General features: G+C 40.7%; 2 protein-coding genes across 8 annotated transcripts in view; one reads left to right on the top strand and one right to left on the bottom strand.

The window, feature by feature from the left end:
- Nucleotides 1-21,752, top strand: part of NME9 (NME/NM23 family member 9) — a 51,214-nt gene extending 29,462 nt beyond the window's left edge. For all 3 annotated transcript variants that reach the window (XM_032334186.1, XM_032334202.1, XM_032334180.1), the window contains 2 exons: nt 11,316-11,455; nt 21,671-21,752. In XM_032334186.1, the coding sequence (XP_032190077.1) occupies nt 11,316-11,416 (101 nt within the window). In that variant the 3' untranslated portion in view covers nt 11,417-11,455; nt 21,671-21,752. The remainder of the gene's footprint in view (nt 1-11,315; nt 11,456-21,670) is intronic.
- Nucleotides 1-27,255, bottom strand: part of ARMC8 (armadillo repeat containing 8) — a 120,830-nt gene that overhangs the window by 8,579 nt on the left and 84,996 nt on the right. For all 5 annotated transcript variants that reach the window (XR_004283426.1, XR_004283427.1, XM_032334141.1 and 2 more), the window contains 6 exons: nt 25,277-25,369; nt 21,669-21,818; nt 20,328-20,423; nt 8,433-8,528; nt 4,168-4,240; nt 2,669-2,762 (listed from right to left, as the gene is read on the bottom strand). Coding sequence is in view for 3 of the 5 variants with exons in the window: in XM_032334141.1 (XP_032190032.1) it covers nt 2,669-2,762; nt 4,168-4,240; nt 8,433-8,528; nt 20,328-20,423; nt 21,669-21,818; nt 25,277-25,369 (602 nt within the window). In the remaining 2 variants the exon portion in view is untranslated. The remainder of the gene's footprint in view (nt 1-2,668; nt 2,763-4,167; nt 4,241-8,432; nt 8,529-20,327; nt 20,424-21,668; nt 21,819-25,276; nt 25,370-27,255) is intronic.

The following is a 27,255-nucleotide window of genomic DNA, read 5'->3' as shown; positions in this document are numbered from 1 at the left end:
AGAAACAGCACCAGACAGATCTAAGCCAGTGTAGGCCAGGGCTGAAACCTATTGTACATCCTGCTAATGAGGCCACTTTTAATGCTCCAGGTCATCCTAGAAAAGATTTCAAGCAGAACTATTTTCATTTCTGGAAGAACATGAGAAAAGAAACACAGGGAGTGCTCTGGCTCTTAGCTAGGAGATGGGCTGACAGAGCCCACCATTTAGGTCTGCAGCTGCTACTGCTGCTATGGAGATGGAGGCCAGTCCTCAAAGTACAGCTCAGTTCCAGCCTTCAGCAAGTGCCTGGCTCTCATCTGCCTTTGATGGGACACTCACCTGAGCAGCAGCCTTGGGCTGCAATTATTTAGGGGATTTGTCTTCTTTAACCCACTGGATGGCAAGATTCAGGGAGGCAGGGCCCCAGCCTGCTCTGTGTGCTCCAGAGTCTGGCACAGCCATTCACCTGAGGAGCAATTACCAAGCGCCTCTTCCCTTCAGTGGGGCAGACAAGGAAGCTGACAGCCATGACACAGTGTGGTATGTCCTATGGGTGCTACAGGAGTCCCTGGCAGAAGGGGTCCCCTGACAAAGCCTAGGGTGGAGAATGGGTCAGGCAAGACCTTTTGGAGAAGGTGACAACCGGATAAGATTTGTGAAGGGTAAATGGCCATTGTCCAGGCATTCTCTTCCCTTGCTTTCAGGACAACTCCTGTGCCTGGGTCTCTAGGCCTGCTTCACTGATTGTTCCTTCCTTTCCTTTACTGGATCTTTCACTTTCCCCTAAATGTTTGAGGGCTTCAGAGCATAGTCCTTAGCCCTCCTATCTTCTTTCCTCTTACTTTCCTTAGGTGACTTCATCCAGCTGCATGGTTTTATATACTCTCCTAGTTTACACCCTTAGCCCCACTATCCTGACAAGTCCCTTGGATATCGAACAGCATCCAAAACTTGGCATGTCCAAACAGGAACCCTCGATTTTCCCTATCCCAACCCACTTCTCATTATCTTGGTAAATGGTAACACCTATCCAGTTGCTCAGGCTAAAACTCCAGGCATTTTCCTTTCCTCTCTTTAATATCCTACACACTGAATCCCTGAGCAAATCCTGTTGTCTCTATCTTCAGACTGAATTCTGAATTTGACCACTACCACCCTCGTCTCATACCTACAGGACTACAATAGCCTTGAACTGTTCTCCCTGCTTCTGGTCCTGCCCAGGTGATTCTCTACAGAGTCACCAGACTGATTTTATACAAATTCAAGTCAGACAGGGTCTCTTCTTCTCAAAAATCTCCAATGACTTCCTATTAAACTCTAAATAAAATCCAGAGTTCCTACTATGGCCGACAAGGCTTTTCACTTGCTCCCCACTGTCTCCTGGAGTACACTTCTTATCACCCTACCCCTCATTTATTTTTCAGCAGCTCCACTGGTCTTCCTGAACATGCCACTCTCATTCCTGCCTCAGAGACTTGCACTCACTGTCCCCTCTGCCTAGAATACTAGTCTTCTGAACATCTACCTGGCAGACTATCTCATTTCATCCAGATGTTTGATCAAATGTCACATCCTCAGAGAGGCCTTTACTGGCCAATCTATCTGAGAAGAAACTTCCTTACTCTTCATTCCTTCATCTTATTATTTTTCTTCATAGTACGTCTCATGACTGGCTATCATATTACATATTCACTTGTTTACGGTCTTCTTTCTGTGCTAGAATGTAAGTTCCACAAGGGCAATGACTTTAACAATTTTATTCATCATTTTATCTCCAATGCCTAAAACAGTCCCTGGTGGAGGTTAGTATTAAAAAAAAATATGCTGAATGAATGGGGAATTCAGAGGAGAGGGGACTGGGATGGCAAACCAGATGAACAGAATGTGTAAATGCATGAAGATGTGACATTGCAAAGGGGCAGGTATGCCTAGAGGACATGGTCAGGGAGCATGAAAGTGAGCTGCAGAGTGAAGCTGTGGTAGGAGGAAGGGTACACAGGAAGAACATTTTTGGCTACTTTGAGGTTAGAGGGATCTCTGATTATGATTCTTGTCTCTCCCAGTAAATGGTGAAGACAGGAACACCTCAGTGGTCACTGTCATATTCTCAGCAGCTGGACCAGACTTACACAAGGCAGGCGCTCAGTGAGATTTTGAGATAATGGATGTTTTTATTATTTGCCTTCCTTTCTATTTTAACATCAAGAGAATGATCCCTGGATTCTCTCCAGATATACACTAAGATGGCTCAGGCTCATGTTAACTCACAATAAGATGAAAACCTTTAAAAGTTTGCAAATTATTAGTTTATTTCTTACTTAAAAGCGACAAGAGTTGGCTCACAGAAGATTAAGAAGGGAATTCAAGAATCTAAAAGATTTTGAGTCCTGGATGGCTCAGTTAGTTAAGCATCTGCCTTTGGCTCAGGTCATGAACCTGGGGTCCTGGGATTGAGTCCCACATCGGACTCCCTGTTCAGCAGGATGCCTGCTTCTGCCTCTCTCTTTCCCACTGCTTGTGTTCCCTCTCTTGCTCTCTCTCTCTCTCTGTCAAATAAATAAATAAGTAAAATCTTAGGAAAAAAAAAAAGGCATCTATAAGATTTTAAGTTTGGCAGTGTAAATTACTAAGCAAGCTAAACCCTTTCATAAAAGAACCCAACATACAAGGCCCTTTTGATACTTACTTGTCACAAAGGTTTGAATCTGGTGACTGACTCAGTTTGTGTAGAATATCTACGATGCCCATGTCTCGTAATTTATCCTGGCGTTCTTGTGAACCTAAGAGATTAACGCTAACAGGTTACTGGGAACATGACCCAGGTAGTTGGTCTCCTTGATGTGCAATCAACAATCTAGAGCATTGCCAGGGTCCTTTACTCCCCACCCTTCTAAACCCCTAGTCCCCAGTGAAGCTGGATTGTCTCATGCTTAGATCCTCTAACAACATTCTAACTGGTCTCTCTGCTCCTTGACCCTCCTTCCTGCAGTCCATCCTGGATTCTGCTGATAGATTAATTTCTCCATGGACTATAGGTCAAGGTCAGATTCCTTAGCCTGGCACAAGGCCCACTGCCATCGGCCCATCTTCATTTCTTCTGTCTGGGCATATCAACCCAGGCTCTTTCTACTCCAGACAGGTCTTGTTTTCCCCCTTCTGTTCTCTTCCACTGTCCTCTGACCTCCCAGCACTTCCTGCTGCCTCCTGGTTAGCACGTGGCAGTTCCAACTTCATACTGCTCTATCTTCCAACTAGACTAGGACCTCCTTGGGGGTGGCTCTGTTTCCCTGGCATCTGGATGATACTTAGTCTCTAGGCCTACATATTGAATCCAATTTCTCCTCCTTCCTTTGTTCTAGACACAGCTGCTGGGTAGAGTAATCCTCCTGGAGTCTTTCCTTCCTGTGAAGAACCTGCAGTGACTCACTCATGCACTTATCTCTAGACCCAGTGAACCAGAATCTCTAGGTGTAAAAACCAGAAATCTGCATTTTAAAAAGTTCCCTAGGTGATTCTTATGCAGTCAGCCCAGCACTGAGAACCACCACTATTCCACATCTATTTGCTACATCGGAATCAGCTGGAGAATTAAAACAAAAACAAAAACAAACTTGTGCCTGTAACCCACCCCCTCTCCCCCCAGAAATTCTCATTAAACTGGTCTGGTGCAAAATTCCTCAGGTGACACTAATATGCAGTCAAGGTGGAGAACCTCTGATCCATAGAAACCACCTTATAGACTGACTGCTTCCCTAGTCACAGTGTATTTCTCATTTCTCACCAAGGCACTCTCTCCTCCATTAAGCTTATGTGCCTGTAATCCTTACATGTGCCCCTCTGCACACAATGAAAGACGAATCTGCCCAACCACTACCACCTCTCATCTTCTTCGAGTTCATCCCCCAACCTCCTCCCCAGCTCTCTCAAGGGCACAGACTGCCACTTGTTTCTCTGGGGTCTCCTTTATCCCCATCCTCTGTAATCTCCTGCAGTGCTGACTTCAAGATGGGGCTCAGTGTTAACTGTTGAGCCAACTCTGGCTAGTCCCTATATGGATTCTTATACCAAGGTGACTTGGTTGGATGTTCAGGACCCACTGAGTGATGCCTGCACCTAGGATCTCAGGGGCATCTGCTACCTTCCCTCCCATAATTTTCCACAAAACAGATCTCACCAATCTCTTACCTTCCTCTTCATTCCATATGAGGTTTGATATACAAAACATAGCGGCAAGCTGAAGTTTCACATGTGAATGACCCTAATTGATGCAGAAAAAGAAAAAAATATGGAGGCAATCTGATTTGAGGAATTTTTTTGGTAACATACCATAGACAATTCTAATAGATTAGAAGTGTGAAGCAAGGCCCTCAAACTCAAATGTCTTGAGGGGCACAAACTCATCACTAATGGGTAAATGGGTTATGCTAAAGACAAGAGAGTGGTGGAAATTTGGTAAACTGGGGAGTGAAGACTTGCCAAAAGACATTCACATTCAAATTTTAGAAACCGTCTGACAGGCCAAACAAGACACCTCTAGGGCTACAACTGCAGTTTGCAAACATCACTCTATCCATGCACACAAACTGGCATCAGACGGGTCTATGCTTTACACTTAGGCTATGCTTGATCTACATCAGGAAACTTTCAGGTCACCAGGCGCCAATAAATTAGATGAATGCGGCTTTGGTTTTTGGCCATTGATTACTGATTATGATTCAAATTACCCTTATCTGGGGGGCCTTGTCCCCCAAAACCTGAGTCTTTACTTGATTCATCTAATGTTTCTACTATTGCTAAAGGGCCTCCTATTCCTCTGAAACACAATTCTTACTTTTCTTTAAGTTGGATCATTTAGCTATAGGGAGTGCTTTTTCCTACACAACAGAGGATCCAATAGTAAAACAATCTCTATAAATGGTTTTCCTATTGGTCAATTAAAAAAACTCTCCAGTACTTTTAAATAACATGCATATCTAGGGAATTATCAGTGGTATAGTATGTTCAACAGTTTCTTGATGGATGAGATGTACTTATTTTGCCAAGTAGGCCTATATTTCAACTATGCAGAGACAAGAAGTAGACGACATGGCTTTCTTCACTAGAATTCTATGGCTGGTGATTCTCTTTTCCTTTTACCTGCCAAGACTTTTAAAGACATGCCCAGTTCAGGCTCCACAAAGACAAGATGGAACAAAATTTATCATTGCTTTCAGCCTCAGGTCATGAATGGGGGCAATTTGTTGAATAAATGAACTTATACAGAGGAAAAAAAATAAGTGCTTACAATGTTAAGTTCATTCAATACACATTTTTTTAAGGAAACAAATTCTGTGGAGAAAACTGGAGATCTTTTTGAAGGAGGCAACATTTAAGCAGACAAAGGACAGGAAGGTGCCAGCTGTGCAAAGAGCAGGGCCCTAGGGGCACTGAGAAGAAGGAAACGTTCCTGAAAGGGTCTGAGGTAAGGAGCTGTAGAGCTCCTGCATACTAAGAAGACAAAGTGCAGCAACATTAGTTCAAGGAAGTAGATGTGGCTAAATTGTGGGCCCTTGTGGGCCCTAGGGAAAGGACTTAGATTTCGCTCTGAGTTGACAGGGAGCTCCTAAAGGATTTAAGGAGTGAGAAGTGAAGACGTGATTTACATTTTTAGAAGGTCACCTGGGCTGAAGGGATTGGATAACAGTGCAAAGGGGTCTAGGAGGCTTTTATGGTCAATCAGGCATAAGATGCCATGGCTTGGTCCAGGGTGAGGGCAGTGGTGATAGAAAGAAGCAAAAAGAATCAAGATGAGGTTTTGAGGAAAGGCTGATAGGACCCGCTGATAAATCAGATTAATGAGGTGAAAAAGCTGAAGAAATCAAGACTGACTCCCAGGTTTGAGCAACAGGATAGATGGCAGAGGCACTGTACTAAGACAAGAAAGAATAGGAGAGAAGAAATTTAGGTTTGGGGGAGATATTTAAGAATTCATTTTTAAACATCAACTTCAGGAAGCATGAGACAGGTGCATGGAGATGTAAAGTAGGCAGGAGGATACAGGAGTCCAGAGTTCAGAAGACAAGTCTGGAAGTACACCCTCCATGGGACCCTCTTACCTTGCTCCTCTACCCTCTACCCCCATTAGGAAAAGAACCAGCATCTGTAAAGCTGCAAGTACCATCATGAAAGCTTATTGTCATGGCTTTTGAAGGTCAGTAACCATTATTGTGGTTGTGCTTTCTATTGACGATGCTATGGAAAGTGTAAATACTGTAATGCTTATTCTATTTATCAAAACTGACCAGAACCCAGAAACCAAAAAAGCATAGAGTTGATAGTAAAAGCCATAAGAGTGGATGAGATTCTCCTAAAACAGTGGTTCTCAACTCTAGCTGTACATAAGAACTGCCTGGGAAACTTTAATATTTTTAAAGATTTTATTTATTTGAGGGGGAGAGAGAGACAGATTGAGAGAATGAGTGGGAAGAAGGGCAAAGGGAGAGGGAGAAGCAGGCTCCCCACTAAGCACGGAGCCTGATTAGGGGCTCAATCCCAGGACCCTGGGATCATGACCTGAGTTGAAGGCAGGCACTTAAATGTCTAAGCCATCCATGCAACCTGCCTGGGGAACTTTTAAAACCCCTGATGTCCAGGCTATAACCCAGACCTATTAAACAGAATCTTGAAAGGAAAGGGACAAGGCAATCATCTTTGAAAACTCCCTGGAAAATGCCATTGTGCAACAAAGATCACAGACCTCAGGAGGCTGTGTAGGAGAGAAAAGAAGAGGGGCTAGGACTAAGCAGGGAGGGATGGTGTACTGAAAGCCAAGAAAAAGGAATGTTTCCAGGAGGAGGAAATGGTCAGCTGTGTTGAAGGCTGCTGTAAGTGAGGTGAGATCAGGAGAGAAAATGGTCCTTTGGATGTGGCATCATGGAGGTCACTGGAGATCTTAAGCAGAGAAGTTTCAGTTGACCGATGATAGTGGAGGCCAGATGAAATGGGTAAGAAAAAATTTAAAGGCGAGGAAGGAGACAGCATGTGCAAAAGACACTTTTAAGAAGTCTGGCTCTGAAAAGCATCGCAGAAATAGGTATATCTCAGTGGATATGGGAAATCAAGAGTAACTTTGAAAAGATTAGGGAGGCTACGTGGATCTGGTATTGGAAAGATAGAGAGTTCCTTGTTGAAGCAGGAAGTTTTCATTCAACAAATATTTACTGAGTACATCCTAAATTCCAGGCATCGTCCAAGGTGACATACAAAAATGTGCACAAAACACATGAAGCTTTGCCCTCATGGAACTTACACTCAGGCATACAAACAAACACATGTGTATCACTATAATTGAGCTACTGCTCCGAGGGGAACAGAATGCAGTAACAATGAATAACTCACATAGATAAGAGCACACAAGGAAGTTGTCAGTTGAGCTCAGATCTGAGAGATGAAAAGGCATGCCATGAAGGATAGAGGAGAAAAGTGTTCCAGGCAGATTAGCCAGCATGTGCAAAGATCCTGAGACAGGAAAAACATGCATGGCCTTTTCCAGGAATAGGAGTCAGTGTAATGAACAAAGGTAAGGAGAATGAGAGGAGCTAGGATACTGATGAGTCAGGTCATGCAAGACTTCATAGGTCATCACAAGGGGGATATGGATGTTATTCAAGGTGCAAAAGGGAGCCAACTGATGGACTGTGGCTTCTATTCTCTTAACGAAACAAAAGGTGAGGTCACCACTAAGAGTGATGAGGGAGAGAAAACTCAAGGTTTAAAGAATGAGAAGGTAAAAACCCATTCTCAAAGAGAAGGGAGGTGTCAGCTTGCAGGAGAATCACAAGTGGGTAGTAAGCAGTGCTGAGTACCCACAGGGAAATTTGTAAACAGGAAATTAACACGAAACCAATCAGGTTGGTTCTATGCCTTTCTCTGCAGTTGCTGACAGGCAGGCAAAAAGAAGACAGACTCACCCACAGCTATGGTTTTGCTAGGAGACACGGAGAGAATGAAAAGATTGCTAGGTTTGGCAATGGGCAGTTTCTGGTGATGACAAGATCCATGGGATGGCTGTGGCAGTAGGTGGCTGAGGTGTTTGTGCAAGCAAACCAGTCAAAGAACAAGTGCCAGAGGTGCCGAGGGTTTAAGAGGTAATGTACATCAGATAGAAGCCTTGAGAGGGAAGACAGGGATGTGGATACACTGAAAGAAAACCAAGAGCCCAAGTCTTCACTGATTAAGAAGGAGGCAATCAGAAAACAACGAAGGCAGGGAATGGGGCAATGAATGGGTGGTAATACTGCCCAAATGGCATAAGCTTCAAGGCCTTCATGTCTGTTTCTTTTTCCTCGGGATGAAAGAGAGTTCCTTGGATCTGCTACAGAGTAGTCTATTCTTTTTTTTAAATCTCTGCACAATTTGTTTTGAGCCTTTTAATGCAGCTACCACAGAGCAGTGAAAGGACAAAGGCCTACCATGTAATACTTGATTTTCTGCAGGATGTCATCATTGGTCATAATAAGTTCTTTTGCTGTTGTTCCATCTGCTATGTTGGCTAAGATGCACAGTGTCTGGAAAAGAACAAAGGGCCAGTGATCAGGAAAGCTCTGAAGTTTCCAGATGCAAGCTCTCTCAAGAACTTGGGCAATTTCTACCTGAAGCACATGGATTCTCAGAGGTTCTATTCTGAATGCCCTGATTTCTTATCTCCTGACATTACTGCCAAGAAAAGTCTACCTTAGGCAAAAGAGAACCCAAACATTTCAGTAGTTTCTTTTGGGGCATCACTGGGTAAAGGCAGCTATGTCTTATGTACATCAATCAAAGGGAAAACGTGAATTGTTATTATTTCATTTCTAAAAGAAGCTCTTGTTACTAACCCAACAAGGTTTGTTCAAAAGTGTAGTCTTTTTGGTGGAAGCATCATAGGTGCTGAAACTCCCTCCCTCCACCTCCAAATGCTGCTTGCTCCTGAGCTCATGACCTTCTGGGTGAAGGCCTGTACCCTGGTCCACTAGCCATGTAAATTTAGGATTTCATGACTTTTTAAAAACCTGATTAGAGGAACAGAAAGGTAAGGAAAATGTGTGAAGGAGCTTAGTCAAGCTTGGCCTAATGAGACTGGAGGGAGACTATAACATTTGGCAAGACAGTGTGACTTGAAGATAATCACCACATTGGTACTGGGGGGACTTTCCTGTCAGCTGTTGGGAATTTCATAGCCAGACTAGCAGGAGGGCAATGTAACGGTGAAAGGACTGTATAAAGAATACTGAACCAGTGTCAGTCTTTGTAATTTAGCAAACATCTACTGAGCACCTACAATGTGCATGTACTCTGCAGGGTATCAGGGTCAGACAGGAATAAGACACACTACCTAATCTTGAAGCGGTCACACAATTACATTTCACTGTGGTGTGACAGAGGAAAAACAGGACTGAGAAAGCATGACATGCACTTGTCTAATACTGCAAAGATCAGGGAAGGCTTCTTGGTGGAAGTGACACTGAAACCTGGAGCACAGTAAGGAACCACTCAAAGATACTGGTAGGAAGTGGGAATGGGGTCTAAATTCAAGTAATTTTCGGGCGCCTGGGTGGCTCAGTGGGTTAAGCCGCTGCCTTCGGCTCAGGTCATGATCTCAGGGTCCTGGGATCGAGTCCCGCATCGGGCTCTCTGCTCAGCAGGGAGCCTGCTTCCTTCTCTCTCTCTCTGCCTGCCTCTCAGTGTACTTGTAATTTCTGTCAAATAAATAAATAAAATCTTTAAAAAAAAATAAATTCACGTAATTTTCTCCAAATTTAACCTTTCTTTTGGTAGACTTAAGCTAATTAAGCTTGTAGATTATACCTAACTGATGAGATTGTTTTCTTACTATGGCCTAAGGCCTCAAATGTAAGAGTGTGTGGTCTTATTCTTCTTAGATTAATACACTGATCAGAAAATGAGTCCTGAGGTTTGAACCAAAAAAAAAAAAAAAAAAAAAAAAAAGGCTGCCTCTGGGAGGGGAAGGAGTGACAAACATCTTTAGCCTCATCTAGGGAAGAGGTATCCCTCTCTTAACCACTAAGACAGAATATGAGGGGGAGTTCATGAAATATTTCCAACAATAGACTTGTTTAGCAAGACAGGCAAGTGATTCCCCTTCTTGGAATGTTAGAATATACCCATGCATCCTCAGGTTTGAACAGTATGGTAGCATGAGCTACAGTTCTAAGGCCCCACAACCCTTACTACAAAATTGGTAAACAGATCAATTAGTTCTTGGGCCAAGCCAATTTAACGTATAAGCTAGGGAGCAGAGAAAAAAGCTAAACACACAGCACACACACATGTCCATGCTTACACACTCAGGTGAACAACTAGAAATTAATGATAGAGTAGGGAGAGGCAAATTATGGCCTGTGGACCAAATCCAACCCGCTCTCTGTGTAATAAACAGAACGTTACTGGAAGATGGCCATGCCTACTTGCTTACATATTGTCTATACCTGCTTTCAGGCTGTGGCATAGCACAGTTAAGTAGCTGCCTGCCACAGAGCCTGAATGGCCTACAAAACTTAAAATATCTATCTTGCCCTTTGTGGAAACAGTTTGCCAATTCCTGAAATAGAGAAATGGAAAATAGGGGGAGAAATCAATGAAACCAAAAGCTGCTTTTCTGAAAAGATTAAAAACAAAAACAAAAACAAAAACCTGATAAACCTCTAGCTGGACAGACGAGGGAAAAAGGAATTATCAATATAAAGAACAAAAGAGGGGATATTGCAAAGAATGCTATAACCTTAAAAAGATAATGAGACTATTGTAAACAATTTTATGTTAATAAATTTGAAAAAGATGAAATGGACAAATTTTTGAAAGACACAAAATACCAATGCAGACACAAGAAGAAAAATAATCTGAGTAGCCTTATTTCTATAAAAGAAACAAATTTTAGCTAAACATCTTTTTTATACTGAAAATTTCATTTAATAAAAGTCATTTGTTTACCGTTCATTCTAGGTTTTCCCTCTCTACTTTTTTTTTTAATTAACATATAATATATTATTTGTTTCAGGGGTACCAGTCTGTGATTCATCAGTCTTCCACAATTCACAGCACATACCCTCATCATAGCACATACCCTCCCCAAAGTCCATCATCCAGCCACCCCATACTTCCCACCCCCACCGCCTCCAGCAACCGTCAGTTTGTTTCCTGAGATTAAGAGCCTCTTGTGGTTTGTCTCCCTCTCTGGTTTCATCTTGTTTCATTTTTCCCTCCCTTCCCCTACGATCCTGTCTTGTTTCACAATTTCCTCATATCAGTAAGATCATATGATGATTGTCTTTCTTGACTGACTTATTTTGTTTTAGCTAAACACTTTTCCACAAAAGAAACACCAGGTTCCAGATGGCTTCACTTGTACACTCTACCAAAATTTAAGAAAGAATACCAATGCTTCACAAATTCTTAGAGAAAACTGAGAAGGAATGCCTTCACCTCATTTCCCAAGGCAAGTATTATCTCCATAATCAAATACCAATATCAAAACCAAACAAGGACATCACAAGAAAACTAAACATCAGTGTCTCTCACGAATATAGATGTGAAACATTCCTTACCAAATTTCAGTAAATTGAATCCAACAATGTATGTAAAGGATAATAATGACATTTTAATATGGTGTATCTCCCCACTTATTTAGGTCTTTGATTTCTTTCATTATCAGTATTTTGCAGTTTTCTGCACAGAGATCTTGCACATACTATATGAGATTTATACACAAGTATTTCATTTTTTCTGAGCTACCATAAATGGTACTTTTTTTTTAATTTTTTATTTTTTATAAACATATATTTTTATCCCCAGGGGTACAGGTCTGTGAATCACCAGGTTTACACACTTCACAGCACTCACCAAAGCACATAACCTCCCCAATGTCCATAATCCCACCCCCTTCTCCCAAACCCCCTCCCCCCAGCAACCCTCAGTTTGTTTTGTGAGGTTAAGAGTCACTTATGGTTTGTCTCCCTCCTGATCCCATCTTGTTTCATTTATTCTTCTCCTACCCACTTAACACCCATGTTGCATCACCACTTCCTCATATCAGGGAGATCATATGATAGTTGTCTTTCTCTGCTTGACTTATTTCACTAAGCATGACACGCTCTAGTTCCATCCATGTTGTTGCAAATGGCAAGATTTCATTTCTTTTGATGGCTGCATAGTATTCCATTGTGTATATATACCACATCTTCTTGATCCATTCATCTGTTGATGGACATCTAGGTTCTTTCCATAGTTTGGCTATTGTGGACATTGCTGCTATAAACATTCGGGTGCACGTGCCCCTTTGGATCACTACGTTTGTATCTTTAGGGTAAATACCCAATAGTGCAATTGCTGGGTCATAGGGCAGTTCTATTTTCAACATTTTGAGAAACCTCCATGCTGTTTTCCAGAGTGGCTGCACCAGCTTGCATTCCCACCAACAGTGTAGGAGGGTTGCCCTTTCTCCGCATCCTCGCCAGCATCTGTCATTTCCTGACTTGTTGATTTTAGCCATTCTGACTGGTGTGAGGTGATATCTCATTGTGGTTTTGATTTGTATTTCCCTGATGCCGAGTGATATGGAGCACTTTTTCATGTGTCTGTTGGCCATCTGGATGTCTTCTTTGCAGAAATGTCTGTTCACGTCCTCTGCCCATTACTTGATTGGATTATTTGTTCTTTGGGTGTTGAGTTTGCTAAGTTCTTTATAGATTCTGGACACTAGTTCTTTATCTGATATGTCGTTTGCAAATATCTTCTCCCATTCTGTCAGTTGTCTTTTGATTTTGTTAACTGTTTCCTTTGCTGTGCAAAAGCTTTTGATCTTGATGAAATCCCAATAGTTCATTTTTGCCCTTCCTTCCCTTGCCTTTGGCGTTGTTCCTAGGAAGATGTTGCTGCGGCTGAGGTCGAAGAGGTTGCTGCCTGTGTTCTCCTCAAGGATTTTGATGGATTCCTTTCGCACATTGAGGTCCTTCATCCATTTTGAGTCTATTTTTGTGTGTGGTGTAAGGAAATGGTCCAACTTCATTTTTCTGCATGTGGCTGTCCAATTTTCCCAACACCATTTATTGAAGAGGCTGTCTTTTTTCCATTGAACATTCTTTCCTGCTTTGTCGAAGATTAGTTGACTGTAGAGTTGAGGGTCTATTTCTGGGCTCTCTATTCTGTTCCATTGATCTATGTGTCTGTTTTTGTGCCAGTACCATGCTGTCTTGATGATGACAGCTTTGTAATAGAGCTTGAAGTCCGGAATTGTGATGCCACAAACGTTGGCTTTCTTTTTCAATATCCCTTTGGCTATTCGAGGTCTTTTCTGGTTCCATATAAATTTTAGAATTATTTGTTCCATTTCTTTGAAAAAGATGGATGGTACTTTGATAGGAATTGCATTAAATGTGTAGACTGCTTTAGGTAGCATAGACATTTTCACAATATTTATTCTTCCAATCCAGGAGCAGGGAACATTTTTCCATTTCTTTGTGTCTTCCTCAATTTCTTTCATGAGTACTTTATAGTTTTCTGAGTATAGATTCTGTGCCTCTTTGGTTAGGTTTATTCCTAGGTATCTTATGGTTTTGGGTGCAATTGTAAATGGGATTGACTCCTTAATTTCTCTTTCTTCTGTCTTGCTGTTGGTGTAGAGAAATGCAACTGATTTCTGTGCATTGATTTTATATCCTGACACTTTACTGAACTCCTGTACAAGTTCTAGCAGTTTTGGAGTGGAGTCTTTTGGGTTTTCCACATATAGTATCATATCATCTGCGAAGAGTGATAATTTGACTTCTTCTTTGCCGATTTGGATGCCTTTAATTTCCTTTTGTTGTCTGATTGCTGAGGCTAGGACCTCTAGTACTACGTTGAATAGCAGTGGTGATAATGGACATCCCTGCCGTGTTCCTGACCTTAGCGGAAAAGCTTTCAGTTTTTCTCCATTGAGAATGACATTTGCGGTGGGATTTTCATAGATGGCTTTGATGATATTGAGGTATGTGCCCACTATCCCTACACTTTGAAGAGTTTTGATCAGGAAGGGATGCTGTACTTTGTCAAATGCTTTTTCAGCATCTATTGAGAGTATCATATGGTTCTTGTACTTTCTTTTATTGATGTGTTGTATCACATTGACTGATTTGCGGATGTTGAACCAACCTTGCAGCCCTGGAATAAATCCCACTTGGTCGTGGTGAATAATCCTTTTAATGTACTGTTGAATCCTATTGGCTAGTATTTTGTTGAGTATTTTCGCATCTGTGTTCATCAAGGATATTGGTCTATAGCTCTCTTTTTTGATGGGATCCTTGTCTCATTTTGGGATCAAGGTGATGCTGGCCTCATAAAATGAGTTTGGAAGTTTTCCTTCCATTTCTATTTTTTGGAACAGTTTCAGGAGAATAGGAATTAGTTCTTCTTTAAATGTTTGGTAGAATTCCCCCGGGAAGCCATCTGGCCCTGGGCTTTTGTTTGTTTGGAGATTTTTAATGACTGTTTCAATCTCCTTACTGGTTATGGGTCTGTTCAGGCTTTCTACTTCTTCCTGGTTCAGTTGTGGTAGTTTATATGTTTCTAGGAATGCGTCCATTTCTTCCAGATTGTCAAATTTATTGGCGTAGAGTTGCTCATAGTATGTTCTTATAATAGTTTGTATTTCTTTGGTGTTAGTTGTGATCTCTCCTCTTTCATTCATGATTTTATTTATTTGGGTCCTTTCTCTTTTCTTTTTGATAAGTCTGGCCAGGGGTTTATCAATTTTATTAATTCTTTCAAAGAACCAGCTCCTAGTTTCGTTGATTTGTTCTATTGTTTTTTTGGTTTCTATTTCATTGATTTCTGCTCTGATCTTTATGATTTCTCTTCTCCTGCTGGGCTTAGGGTTTCTTTCTTGTTCTTTCTCCAGCTCCTTTAGGTGTAGGATTAGGCTGTGTACCTGAGACCTTTCTTGTTTCTTGAGAAAGGCTTGTACCGCCATATATTTTCCTCTCAGGACTGCCTTTGTTGTGTCCCACAGATTTTGAACCGTTGTATTTTCATTATCATTTGTTTCCATGATTTTTTTCAATTCTTCCTTAATTTCCCGGTTGACCCATTCATTCTTTAGAAGGATGCTGTTTAGTCTCCATGTATTTGGGTTCTTTTCAAACTTCCTTTTGTGGTTGAGTTCTAGCTTTAGAGCATTGTGGTCTGAAAATATGCAGGGAATGATCCCAATCTTTTGATACCGGTTGAGTCTTGATTTAGGACCGAGGATGTGATCTATTCTGGAGAATGTTCCATGTGCACTAGAGAAGAATGTGTATTCTGTTGCTTTGGGATGAAATGTTCTGAATATATCTGTGATGTCCATCTGGTCCAGTGTGTCGTTTAAGGCCTTTATTTCCTTGCTGATCTTTTGCTTGGATGATCTGTCCATTTCAGTGAGGGGAGTGTTGAAGTCCCCTACTATTATTGTATTATTGTTGATGTGTTTCTTTGATTTTGTTATTAATTGGTTTATATAGTTGGCTGCTCCCACGTTTGGGGGGCATAGATATTTAAAATTGTTAGATCTTCTTATTGGACAGACCCTTTGAGTATGATATAGTGTCCTTCCTCATCTCTTATTATAGTCTTTGGCTTAAAATCTAATTGATCTGATATAAGGATTGCCACTCCTGCTTTCTTCTGATGTCCATTAGCATGGTAAATTCTTTTCCACCCCCTCACTTTAAATCTGGAGGTGTCTTCGGGCTTAAAATGAGTTTCTTGGAGGCAACATATAGATGGGTTTTGTTTTTTTATCCATTCTGATACCCTGTGTCTTTTGACAGGGGCATTTAGCCCATTAACATTCAGGGTAACTATTGAGAGATATGAATTTAGTGCCATTGTATTGCCTGTAAGGTGACTGTTACTGTATATGGTCTCTGTTCCTTTCTGATCTACCACTTGTAGGCTCTCTCTTTGCTTAGAGGACCCCTTTCAATATTTCCTGTAGAGCTGGTTTGGTGTTTGCACATTCTTTTTGCGGTATTGAAACCACAGTTTTTGTTTGTCCTGGAAGCTTTTAATCTCTCCTTCTATTTTCAATGATAGCCTAGCTGGATATAGTATTCTTGGCTGCATGTTTTTCTCGTTTAGTGCTCTGAAAATATCATGCCAGCTCTTTCTGGCCTGCCAGGTCTCTGTGGATAAGTCAGCTGCCAATCTAATATTTTTACCATTGTATGTTACAGACTTCTTTTCCTGGGCTGCTTTCAGGATTTTCTCTTTGTCACTGAGACTTGTAAATTTTACTATTAGGTGACGGGGTGTGGGCCTATTCTTATTGATTTTGAGGGGCGTTCTCTGAACCTCCTGAATTTTGATGCTCATTCCCTTAGCCATATTGGGGAAATTCTCCCCAATAATTCTCTCCAGTATACCTTCTGCTCCCCTCTCTCTTTCTTCTTCTTCTGGAATCCCAATTATTCTAATGTTGTTTCGTCTTATGGTGTCACTTATCTCTCGAATTCTCCCCTCGTGGTCCAGTAGCTGTTTGTCCCTCTTTTGCTCAGCTTCTTTATTCTCTGTCATTTGGTCTTCTATATCACTACTTCTTTTCTGCCTCATTTATCCTAGCAGTGAGAGCCTCCATTTTTGATTGCACCTCATTAATAGCTTTTTTGATTTCAACTTGGTTAGATTTTAGTTCTTTTATTTCTCCAGAAAGGGCTTTTATATCTCTCGAGAGGGTTTCTCTATTATCTTCCATGCCTTTTTCGAGCCCGGCTAGAACCTTGAGAATTGTCATTCTGAACTCTAGATCTGACATATTACCAATGTCTGTATTGATTAGGTCCCTAGCCTTCGGTACTGCCTCTTGTTCTTTTTTTGGTGGTGAATTTTTCTGTCTTGTCATTTTGTCCAGATAAGAGTATATGTAGGAGCAAGTAAAATACTAAAAGGGTGGCAACAACCCCAGGAAAATATGCTTTAACCAAATTAGAAGAGATCCCAAATCGTGATGGGGGAGAAAGGGGATAAAAAGAGGTTCAAAAAGGAAGAAAGAAAAAAAAAGAAAAAAGAAAAAAAAAGAAAAGAATTAAAAAAAAAAACAAATAAGAAAAATATAAAAAAGAAAAAATATGTATGTTGGATAAACGAGTTAAAAAACGTTAAAAAAGAAAAAGGTAAAAGTTAAAAAATAATTTACCAGAAGGCGAGAAAAAAAACAAAAAATGAAAAAGAAAAAAATTAAATTAACTGCAAGACTAAAAAAAAATCACAGGGAAAAAGCCATGAGTTCCGTGCTTGGCTTTCTCCTCTGGAATTCTGCTGCTCTCCTTGGTATTGAAACCGCACTCCTTGGTAGGTGAACTTGGTCTCGGCTGGATTTCTTGTTGATCTTCTGGGGGAGGGGCCTGGTGTAGTGATTCTCAAGTGTCTTTGCCCCAGGTGGAATTGCACCGCCCTTACCAGGGGCGGGGTGAGTAATCCGCTCGGGTTTGCTTTCAGGAGCTTTTGTTCCCTGAGCGCTTTCCGTAGAGTTCCGGAGGACGGGAATACAAATGGCGGCCTCCGGGTCTCCGGCCTGGAGGAGCCGAGAGCCCAGGGCCCCACTCCTCAGTGCGCCCTCAGAGAACAGCGCCCATTTACTCCCGTCTGCCTGACCTCCGGCCGTGCTCCGAGCTCACCGAGCCTGCGACCGGTTCAAGGTAACACCGAGCTGTGAGCTTACTGTTGGCTCTGTCTCTGTAGCCGGCTTTCCCGTTCCAATACCCGCAAGCTCTGCGACACTCAGACACCCCCGATCCTTCTGTGACCCTGCGGGACTTGAGGCCACGCTGACCCCGCGTGGGCTTCGCCCCGGGTAGCCTCTGGAGCGATGTCCCTCAGCGGAACAGACTTTTAAAAGTCCTGATTTTGTGCGCCGTTGCTCTGCCACTTGCCGGGAGCCGGCCCCTCCCCCCGGGGTCTATCTTCCCGTCGCTTTGGATTCACTTCTCCGCCGGTCCTACCTTTCTGGAAGTGGTTGTTTTTCTGTTTCCAGAATTGCTGTTCTTCTTCTCTTCGATCTGCTGATGGATTTTCAGGTGTTTGCAATCTTTAGATAAGCTATCTAGTTGATCTCCGGCTAGCTGAAGTAGTCTCAGCCTGCTACTTCTCCGCCATCTTGACTCCTCCCTCAATGGTACTGTTTTTAAAATTCCAAATTCTACTTGTTCATGCTAATGTATTAAAAATACAATTGATTTTTCTATCTTGTGGCCTTGGCTAATTCCTTGATTACTTCTAGTTTTTTCTGATGAGTCCATGGCATTTTGTACATAGGCATTCATGTTGTCTGGGAATAATTTTATTTCTTCTTTTCCAATTTACATGCCTTTTATTTCTTTTTATCTTGTTGCACTTGGTAGCAACTCCACTATGCTGCTGAAGAAGACTGGTAACAATGGACATGTCTTTTTCCGAATATAAGGACAGTAACAGATACGTGCACTATTTTGATTGTGGTATGTCAGCATATCACAGTATATATTTTAAGTATATGTAGCTTATTGTATGTCAGTATACCTCAAAAAAAAAAAAAAAGCTGAATTATCATAGTGTCTGGGAAGAATTAAACTTCCAGCTAGCAACCAGACAGTTTAAGCCTCCCCATCATCACCTACTTCTGGACCATGACCAAAATCTGCATGAAAGAGTACAATTTGAGTCCTGTCAGAACATATTACTGTTGTTGGCCTTTCTTTTTTTGCCTTCATTCAAATCCTGCCTCACCTTTTTGCCTTGCTTCACTTTTCAAGTCAGAGGAATTCTATCTAGGTGAGCCATTTTATAGACAAAATTCATTCTTATGCTCTTCAGGTAAAATAGTTTAAATAAAACAGTTGGGCGTGGAGCCTGATGTGGGGCTTATACTCACCACCCTGACACTGAGACCTGACCTGAGATCAAGAATTAGACACTTAACCGACTAAGGACCTAGGCATCCCCAGGCAGAATAGTTTATTTTGAGCAATGGATCTTCTTTGTTGTATTCCTATAATGGGTATGTTCAACCTAGTATTAGGGATGCCTGAGATCATAATTTTAATGTGTTAAATTTTTGTTCAAAAGAAAACATGGTTGTTTATTATTGAATTTTAAGGGAAATCACCTAAAATGTTCACCTTAAAACCACTTTGTCAAATCTATTGCCTTTTTTTTTTTTTTTTAATAATTTTTTTTTTTTAAAGATTTTATTTATTTATTTGTCAGAGAGAGAGTGAGCGAGAGCGAGCACAGGCAGACAGAGTGGAAGGCAGAGTCAGAGGGAGAAGCAGGCTCCCTGCAGAGCAAGGAGCCCGATGCGGGACTCGATCCCAGGACGCTGGGATCATGACCTGAGCCGAAGGCAGCTGCCTAACCAACTGAGCCACTCAGGCGTCCCTCTATTGCCTTTTTTGATCACGAATTCAATTACAGCTCTTATATCCTACCATTCTTACTTCCTGGACTTTTCTTCTGAAGACTGCAGAATTACTCTAATTCAGGAACACAGAGAAAGCAGAGCACGGGTCTGCAGCTAGACTCTAAGTTCAACTCCCCACTGATGACCTTGCGCAAGTTTCCTCCACACATATAAATACACAGCTCAATGATTTCTGAAGTGAACACATTATATAGCTAACATTTATGTCAGAAAGTTGAACATTAGCATTGCCTCAGATCTTGTATCAGAAATTTAAGTTTGTAGGCGACCTTTTTATGACAAAACATGTACTATGTTAAAAATGCTGTAATAAATCCCAGAAAATATAGAAAAGTAATTCTAAAACTGTCCCTGGATGAATGCAGAGCCTCTGTATTATTATGCCTATCCCAAACCTGCCCTACTAAAAGACAAGAAAAAGTAGAAGTATGGGATAAGAATAAAGAACATTAGAGTAAAAAAAAAGAAAAACAACTCCAGCATAAGGGATTACTTTATCAGGGTGTTATAGGAATAAGGAGTTCAGAACATGGTGGATATAGAAAGCTGGAAATGATGAATCCAAGAGAGTGGACTCAGTCTAGGATGATAAAAGGTGGTATCTCTATAGAGACAGGGACAGTGTGTACAGTGCATGACACGGAGGGTGAAACAATAGACTCTGGTAATATTTTCTTCTATTCCGGGAGGACGAATTCTTGAATAGTTTTGGGCGTGGTGGAGGATCTTTCTCCTCAAATCTTTCTTGTCTCTATAGCACCTTTATCTCAGCACTCTGTCTTTCACAGATCTGAATATTTCAGGAGACTCCTAATGAAGATCCTTTTTGGTATTCACACTCAGAAGATACTTCTCAGGAAAAAAAAATAATTAATAATAATAAAAAAGGAGCACATACCTGCTCTTTGACCTCAATGTTATGCTCCCCTTCCAGAATAAGCGTGACTGCTTGCATAATTTGCTTTCCATGAGTACTCATTATTTTATCTATATGCTGCAAAAACAAGGGAAATCCACAGTTATTATCTGGGGAACAAAGAAAAAGATCACAGAAAGGAAAAGAAAGCTTCTAAGTTAAACAATGTAATACACAACTGCTTCAAAGAGAAACCACAGCATATAGAACTAGATGCCAAAAAATAGTGTTTATTATAGCATAACATTGCATTTTGCTTTCTGTGTGTGGGTGTGTGTGGGTGTGTGTCTGTGTGTGTGTATGTGTGTGTGTGTTTGTGTGTGTGTATATTTATGACTTGAAGTTTAAAAATAACAGACTCGGCCTGATAAAATACAGAATTATATTTTCAATACAGAATCCTCAAACCCAAAGATTTTAAAGAAAAAGGAACTCTAAAGAGGGATGGGGAGAGGCGCCTGGGTGGCTCAGTGGGTTAAAGCCTCTGCCTTCAGCTCAGGTCATGGTCCCAGAGTGCTGGGATCAAGCCCCACATCGGGCTCTCTGCTTAGCATGGAGCCTGCTTCCTCCTCTCTCTCTCTCTCTCTGCCTGCCTCTCTGCCAACTTGTGATCTCTGTCAAATAAATAAATAAAATCTTTAAAAATAAATAAATAAAAAGAGGGAAAGGGGGAAAAAACCAGAGACATGGGAAATAGGGCACAGATTTACATTTGCACCCTGCAGTACAAATGAACGAAGAAGGTGCAGAAAACAAGTGAAGCACAAAGGAACCACCCATGTTTCTTCATCTACCTGAAGGCCACTGACTTCAGGCAGGCTCAAGGAACTACAAGAGGGACCCCAAAAACAGGCTCAGCCTCTCCTGCTTTGATATATAACCACTGCTTCCACACTGACATCTTCAGAGTCAATCTACTAAATGTTGGCAGCATGGGGAATGGTCTATGGAATAACACTGAAAAGGATTCTCTAAAGGGAAAGAAGCAGAGGCCACAGGGATGAGTGACTTAGACATATGAGAAAACATAGTCTGGCCAGCAAACAAAGTAAGAACGAAGTAACAAATCAAGGCAGGCTCATATCCGCTATGGAGTAAGGAGAGGGAGACAGAACAGGCAGTGCAAGAGTGGAGGGTCAGGTGGCTGTATGGTAAAGCAGTTCCCAGATCACCTATGAAGGTGACAGGTCTAGATATTGACTTCTTTTTGGTAAGGGACAGTATTTGAATCACACTTCTGGGCAGATATTGATGGGAGAAGTGCAGGAGAACAGTATTTTGTACTGCATACACAAGGCAGCTAATGTGGAAACTTTTACTTACAGGCCGAGTAGAGAGGAGATTTCTAAGAAGTCCCAATGTCTTCATCAGCACATTCAAATCTGAATCTGATAATAACCGGAATAGCTGTTCAGTACTCAAGCTTCGTAAAATATCGGCTTTTATCTTTTGTTCAGCCTGAAATGCCATATTCTGAAAGGATTAAAGAAGTTTCAAAAATCATGTTTAATTTGCTTTATTAAATTATATTTTGATAATAACTGAAAATTTTCAAAGTATAAAAAGAAACTGCAGATAATTTAAGTCATATTTTTTTGATTCTTGTTAATTACTTACAATTCTGTCTGTCAGGAGAAAGATAACTATCTCCTATATATACTCCTGTATAAGGAATATGACCACTTCCTGATACGGGCATTTGAGTGTCCTAAGATTTGTCTAATAAATATAGAATCTATGGTTTCTTTTTTAAAAATTATTTTATTTAAACTGAAAAAAAAAAAAAAAAACCCCAACCAAACCCGCTCTGCCCAAAAGCAAACCCAAAACACAAAAGTGAAATGAAAAAACAGTTCACTCATTTCTCCCACCCTGCTTATCCCCTACTTCTGGCAACCACTGATCTCTCACCTCTATGAACTTGGTTACTTTTCAGAAATGTTTCTGGTTATCAAGTTGCCTTCTGTGCACCATTTTTTTTTTTTTTAAAGTAGGCTCTACAATGTGGGGCTTGAACTCACAACCCTGAGATCAAGAGTCAAGATGCTTTTCCCAAGAAGCCACTGAAGCACCCCGTCTTCAGTGTACTTTAATACAAAATTGCTACTAATTACACTGTGCCACTCATTTTGAGAATGACTAAAAAGAATTCCCTTATTATGGATGAAAATAAGTAGTGGGTTTTGTTAAGTTTACTGGCACAGAAACACATACTATATTCACAATACTATGTTGGGTGTTGATATGGCAGGTCTATATTATAAAGGAGGCTCCCCAAAGGTTAGAAGGTATATCCAAGCTACTAGCACCCCCAGATGGCTGGGTTTTTTTCTTGCTCCTTTTTCTCCTTTCTGGACACATTATGGATTACCCCAGTTTAACCTGAAGGTATAATAACACATCTAAAGAAAATAAAAACACAGCAAATGCCAAATAACCCATAAATCAACTTTTGGTATAAAAGTCTTTTGTATACGAGAAAGTTACTATAATATGTGGTTATTCCCATATATTTGTTTTTCTTTAAAGATTTATTTACTCAAAAAAGGGGTATTATTTATTTATTTATTTGAGAGAGAGAGAGAGAGAGAGAGAGAGAGAATGTAAGCTTGAGTGGGGGTAGGGGCAGAGGGAATGGGAGAGAGAATCTCAAGCAGACTCCTCGCTGAGCCTGAAGTGGGGCTCAATTTCACAACCCTGAGATCACAACCTGAGCTGAAATCAAGAGTTGGATGCTTAACAGACTGAGGCACCCAGGTGCCCCCAGGCTTATTTTTCAAATTGAGGAGCTAAACCATGCAAAAGATCAAGTTACCTAATGATGTGAGCAGCATGGCAGAGAGAAATGAGTACTGACTGGGCTGGTGTCGAGAGATCCAAGCCAAAAATGACTCCAGGGTTTTATAGTTGGTGGACAGAGAAGAAAACAGCTGGTTATATGGTGACTAATGAGAATAAGATAGTTAATATGGATTTGAGGAGTGGGATAATAAGTTCAGTTTTCAACAATAAAATTGTACATGTCCCAGGGAGGCCTTAAATGAAATCTCACAGGCCGTTTAAGTGACAGACCTGGGGTATAGGGAACAATTATGTCCGGATCTGTACATCTCAAAGTAACTTCTATTAAGGGGGGCTAAAATCATGACAGTAAGATGAAGTCCTTCAAACTGAAGTATAAAGGGAAATGGAAACTGGGAATTGAAACTGGGGAAATATTCCCTGAGAAGGGGTTTGAAAATGGGGCTAGGTAGAAAGTGAGGCTGAAAAAAAAATTAAGTCCTGGAGTGGAGTTTTAAGAAAGAAAAGTGCTAAAAGCTGATACAAAGTTTAGGAGAATAAGAACTGAAACTACTGGATTTGCTGTTTAGAAAATGATTATTTCTATCCCAAATTTGTGTGGAAAGACAACAGATATACACAGAACAAGGAAAAGAATATGGGTTTGGAACAGGTTCAGAATCCACTGTAATCATTTGTTTGCTGTGACACCTTGGATGATTCATTTATCCTCCAAGTTCCAGGTTCCCAATTGTGAGGTGGATATAAACCAATATAACTTAAAATAAGAATCAGAAATTAACAATTGAAGATAAACACATTCCTTAGTGTCTGGTACACAGTAATTAAATTATAACTACTATAATTATATTTGAAGAAATCCATGTCAATTTTAAAGATTTTATTTATTTGTCAGAGAGAGAGAGAGTGAGTGAGCGAGAGAGCACACACAAGCAGGCAGAGTGGCAGGCAGAGGCGGAGAGAGAAGCAGGCTCCCTGCCAAGTAAGGAGCCTGATACAGGACTCGATTCCAGGACCCTGGGATCATGACCTGAGCCAAAGGCAGCAGTTTAACTGAATGAGCCACCCAGGTGTCCCATAAACCCATGTCAATTTTAATTTCAATATATTTTTAGTAAATCTTAAGTCATACAGTGTGACTTCATAGTTATACAGTTTTATAAATTTAGATTATTATAAAGTATTTACTTGAAATTGTTAAAACATTTTTATTATTTTTTAAAGATTTTATTTATTTATTTGAGAGATGAAGATCAGGCAGAGAAGCAGGCAGGGAGGGAAGGGAGGAAGCAGACTCCCTGCTGAGCAAAGAGCCCAGTGCGGGGCTTGATCCCAGGACCCTGGGATCATGTCCTGAGCCGAAGGCAGAGGCTTTTTAACCCACTGAGCCACCCAGGCACCCCAAAATTGTTAAGAAATTATTAAGCAATTATGCATCACTTCTGTTGCCCTGGGCAAGTTATTTAATCACTCTGTGCTTAGTTTACTCATCTGTAAAATATGAATACTCTCTAGTTTATTTCAGATCATTATAAAGAGCACAGGAGAAATGAAAAGGCTCTGTCAAGTAGGTAGCTCTAGGCAGGTTATCAATACTTCTGATGAGGAAAATTTGTTTTTCCTAAATTAGATGTCCAATATTAAGACCTGTTTGCTTTTTTCTTTTTTTTAAAGATTTTTAAAATTTATTTATTTGTCAGAGAGAGACAGAGAGAGAGGGTGTGAGAGCGAGCACACAAGCAGGCAGAGTGGCAGGCAGAGGCAGACAGAAGCAGGCTCCCAGCTGAGCAACGAGTCTGATGCAGAACTCGATCCCAGAACCCTGGGATCATGACCTGAGCCAAAGACCGAGGCTTTAACCCACTGAGCCACCGAAGCATTCCCGGTGTCTGCTTTTCTTAATAATAAACAGGAGAACTGTGGCGCACAGTGGCCACACGCTAATATTCAAATCCAAAAGCTGAATACTAAGTGTTCTAGGTCCAAGGTCATTAGAGAACTGGGCCAAAATAGCAACATTTATTAAAAAGCAAATTTCAGACATTTCAAACAATACATTCTTTAGTTTTAACTTTGATAACAGCCCCATTCTCTTCACAAGTGATGAGTTATATAAGAGTAAAACATACCATTAAAGCCCAAATACCATTCACTCGCAATGCAGGATTTTCACTTTGGGTTAATCCACAAAGTAGTTCTACAGCTCCAGATTCTAAAATTGGCTGTGATTGGAAAGGAAAAAAAAGCACAGTTTTAAAGTCAAGTTTGTGACTAAATGTACATATACCCTGGCACTCTGCTTATGATTTCCTTCCTACTCTAATGCAATTCCAGGCAACTTCTGCAAAGCAGGAAGTGAGGTGAACATAAAAATTACCACAAAAAGGGAAAAAACAATTAGGTCTTTCACAAATTCACAACCCAAAATAGTCCCAGTCGTTTCTCTTTTTTTCTGTAGCTCTGACTCAGGAGCTGTCCTAATTCTGTACATTCTGCACATGCCTTATGATTCCACTATCTAATTCTACACTCTCCTTCTCACTGTCCTTTGAGACACTCACTTCCTGTGTGGTGTACGGGTGTATCCCATGTGTTCTTTACAAGCTGGGACTGACAACATGGCTGGATTACATGGAACTTACATAACGGAACTATCTTCTTTTCCAGACTGTCAATATTATTCCAAATGTGCTGAAGAATCCATTTTTTAGAACTACTTTCAGGACTATCTCTCAATTGTACAAGCAAAACAGTTGTATACTTTTATGGTCCTATTACATTCTCCATCTAAAATACCTTTAGCCTAACCACTCATTTTATTTATGATCCTTGGCTGAAAACAGGGTTTGAAAATTTCTAAAAAATTAACACCTTTGAGGACTGATCTACTGTCACCAACGAATGCTTAAAAGGCCCCCTTTTCAAGTGGACTCTAGAATTGTCTTAAGCAATTCAGACTTACGTAGGGAGGAAAAGGGCAGTGACTTTGAAGATGCTATTTTGAAGGATACACATTTCTCTACTTGTACAAAGTGGTTTTGTTTCTTTTTAAAATTTTCTTTTTTGAATATAGTTCACACACGATGTTACTTTAGTTTCAGGTGTACAACATAATGATTTGACAGGTTTATACACTATGGTGTGCTCACCACAAGTGTAGCTACCATATATCACCATATAGTGCTATTATAATCCCTGTTATTCCCAAAACCTACTCATTCCGTAACTGGAAGCCTGTATCTCCCTCTCCTTTTCATCCATTTTGCCCATTTCCCCACCTCTCTTTTTTTTTTTTTTTTTTTAATTTTGAAGTTCAAACTTATGAAGTAGCAAGGATAAGGTGCTTCTACCACACAGTCTTTTCCTCAATTCAAAATTTTTAAATATTTTGTCACATTTATCATTACCTCTCTCCTTCTGCATGCCCACATCCACATTATTCATCTTTTCTGAACCACTTGAAAGTACAGCATATACATCATGCCCCTTTACCCTTAATACTTCAATGGGTATTTCCTAAGAACAAGGATATTCTCTTGGAATCACACAGCAGTTATCAAATTCAGAGATGTTAACATTAAAACAAGACTTTTATTAATCTATAGCCCATATCCCAATTTTGTCAACTGGCCTAATAAGTGCTTTTATAGCATTTCCTTCCTCTCAGTTCAGGATCCAGTTTATTTTTAACATAAAAAAAAAATCAATCATATTACTGACCCTATACCTGAGCCCATCTACCTTACTTCTAACCAGACCTTATCTAAATATGCAGAAAGTGGATCTGAGGCAATATGAATGCTGTTCAGAGTGTTTAATGGTATAGTACTGACTGCAACCAGTTCATTACCATGCAAGGACCTCAACCACCAGAGCAGAGGAAAACAGATGGAAACTCTGGCATCCTGTCTAGACTTTCTCTTCCTTCAGAGTAACTATCAGTTTCTCTCCTTTCGTTCCAAGATTTCTGCTTGTTGAGTAACTGTCTCTGAATCTCCACCTTGCTACCAAATGCCATTCTAACTACCAGCCAGAAGACTACAGGTGTTACAGTGATGAAAGGAAATTCAACAAAAATGGAACTACTAAATAAAGGACAGTGTCTAAA

The sequence above is a fragment of the Mustela erminea genome, chromosome 1 (genome assembly GCF_009829155.1).
Source record: "Mustela erminea isolate mMusErm1 chromosome 1, mMusErm1.Pri, whole genome shotgun sequence".
NCBI lineage: Eukaryota > Metazoa > Chordata > Mammalia > Carnivora > Mustelidae > Mustela > Mustela erminea.
The sequence above is the reverse complement of the archived record's forward strand: the minus strand, read 5'-3'. Positions and strand labels throughout refer to the sequence as shown.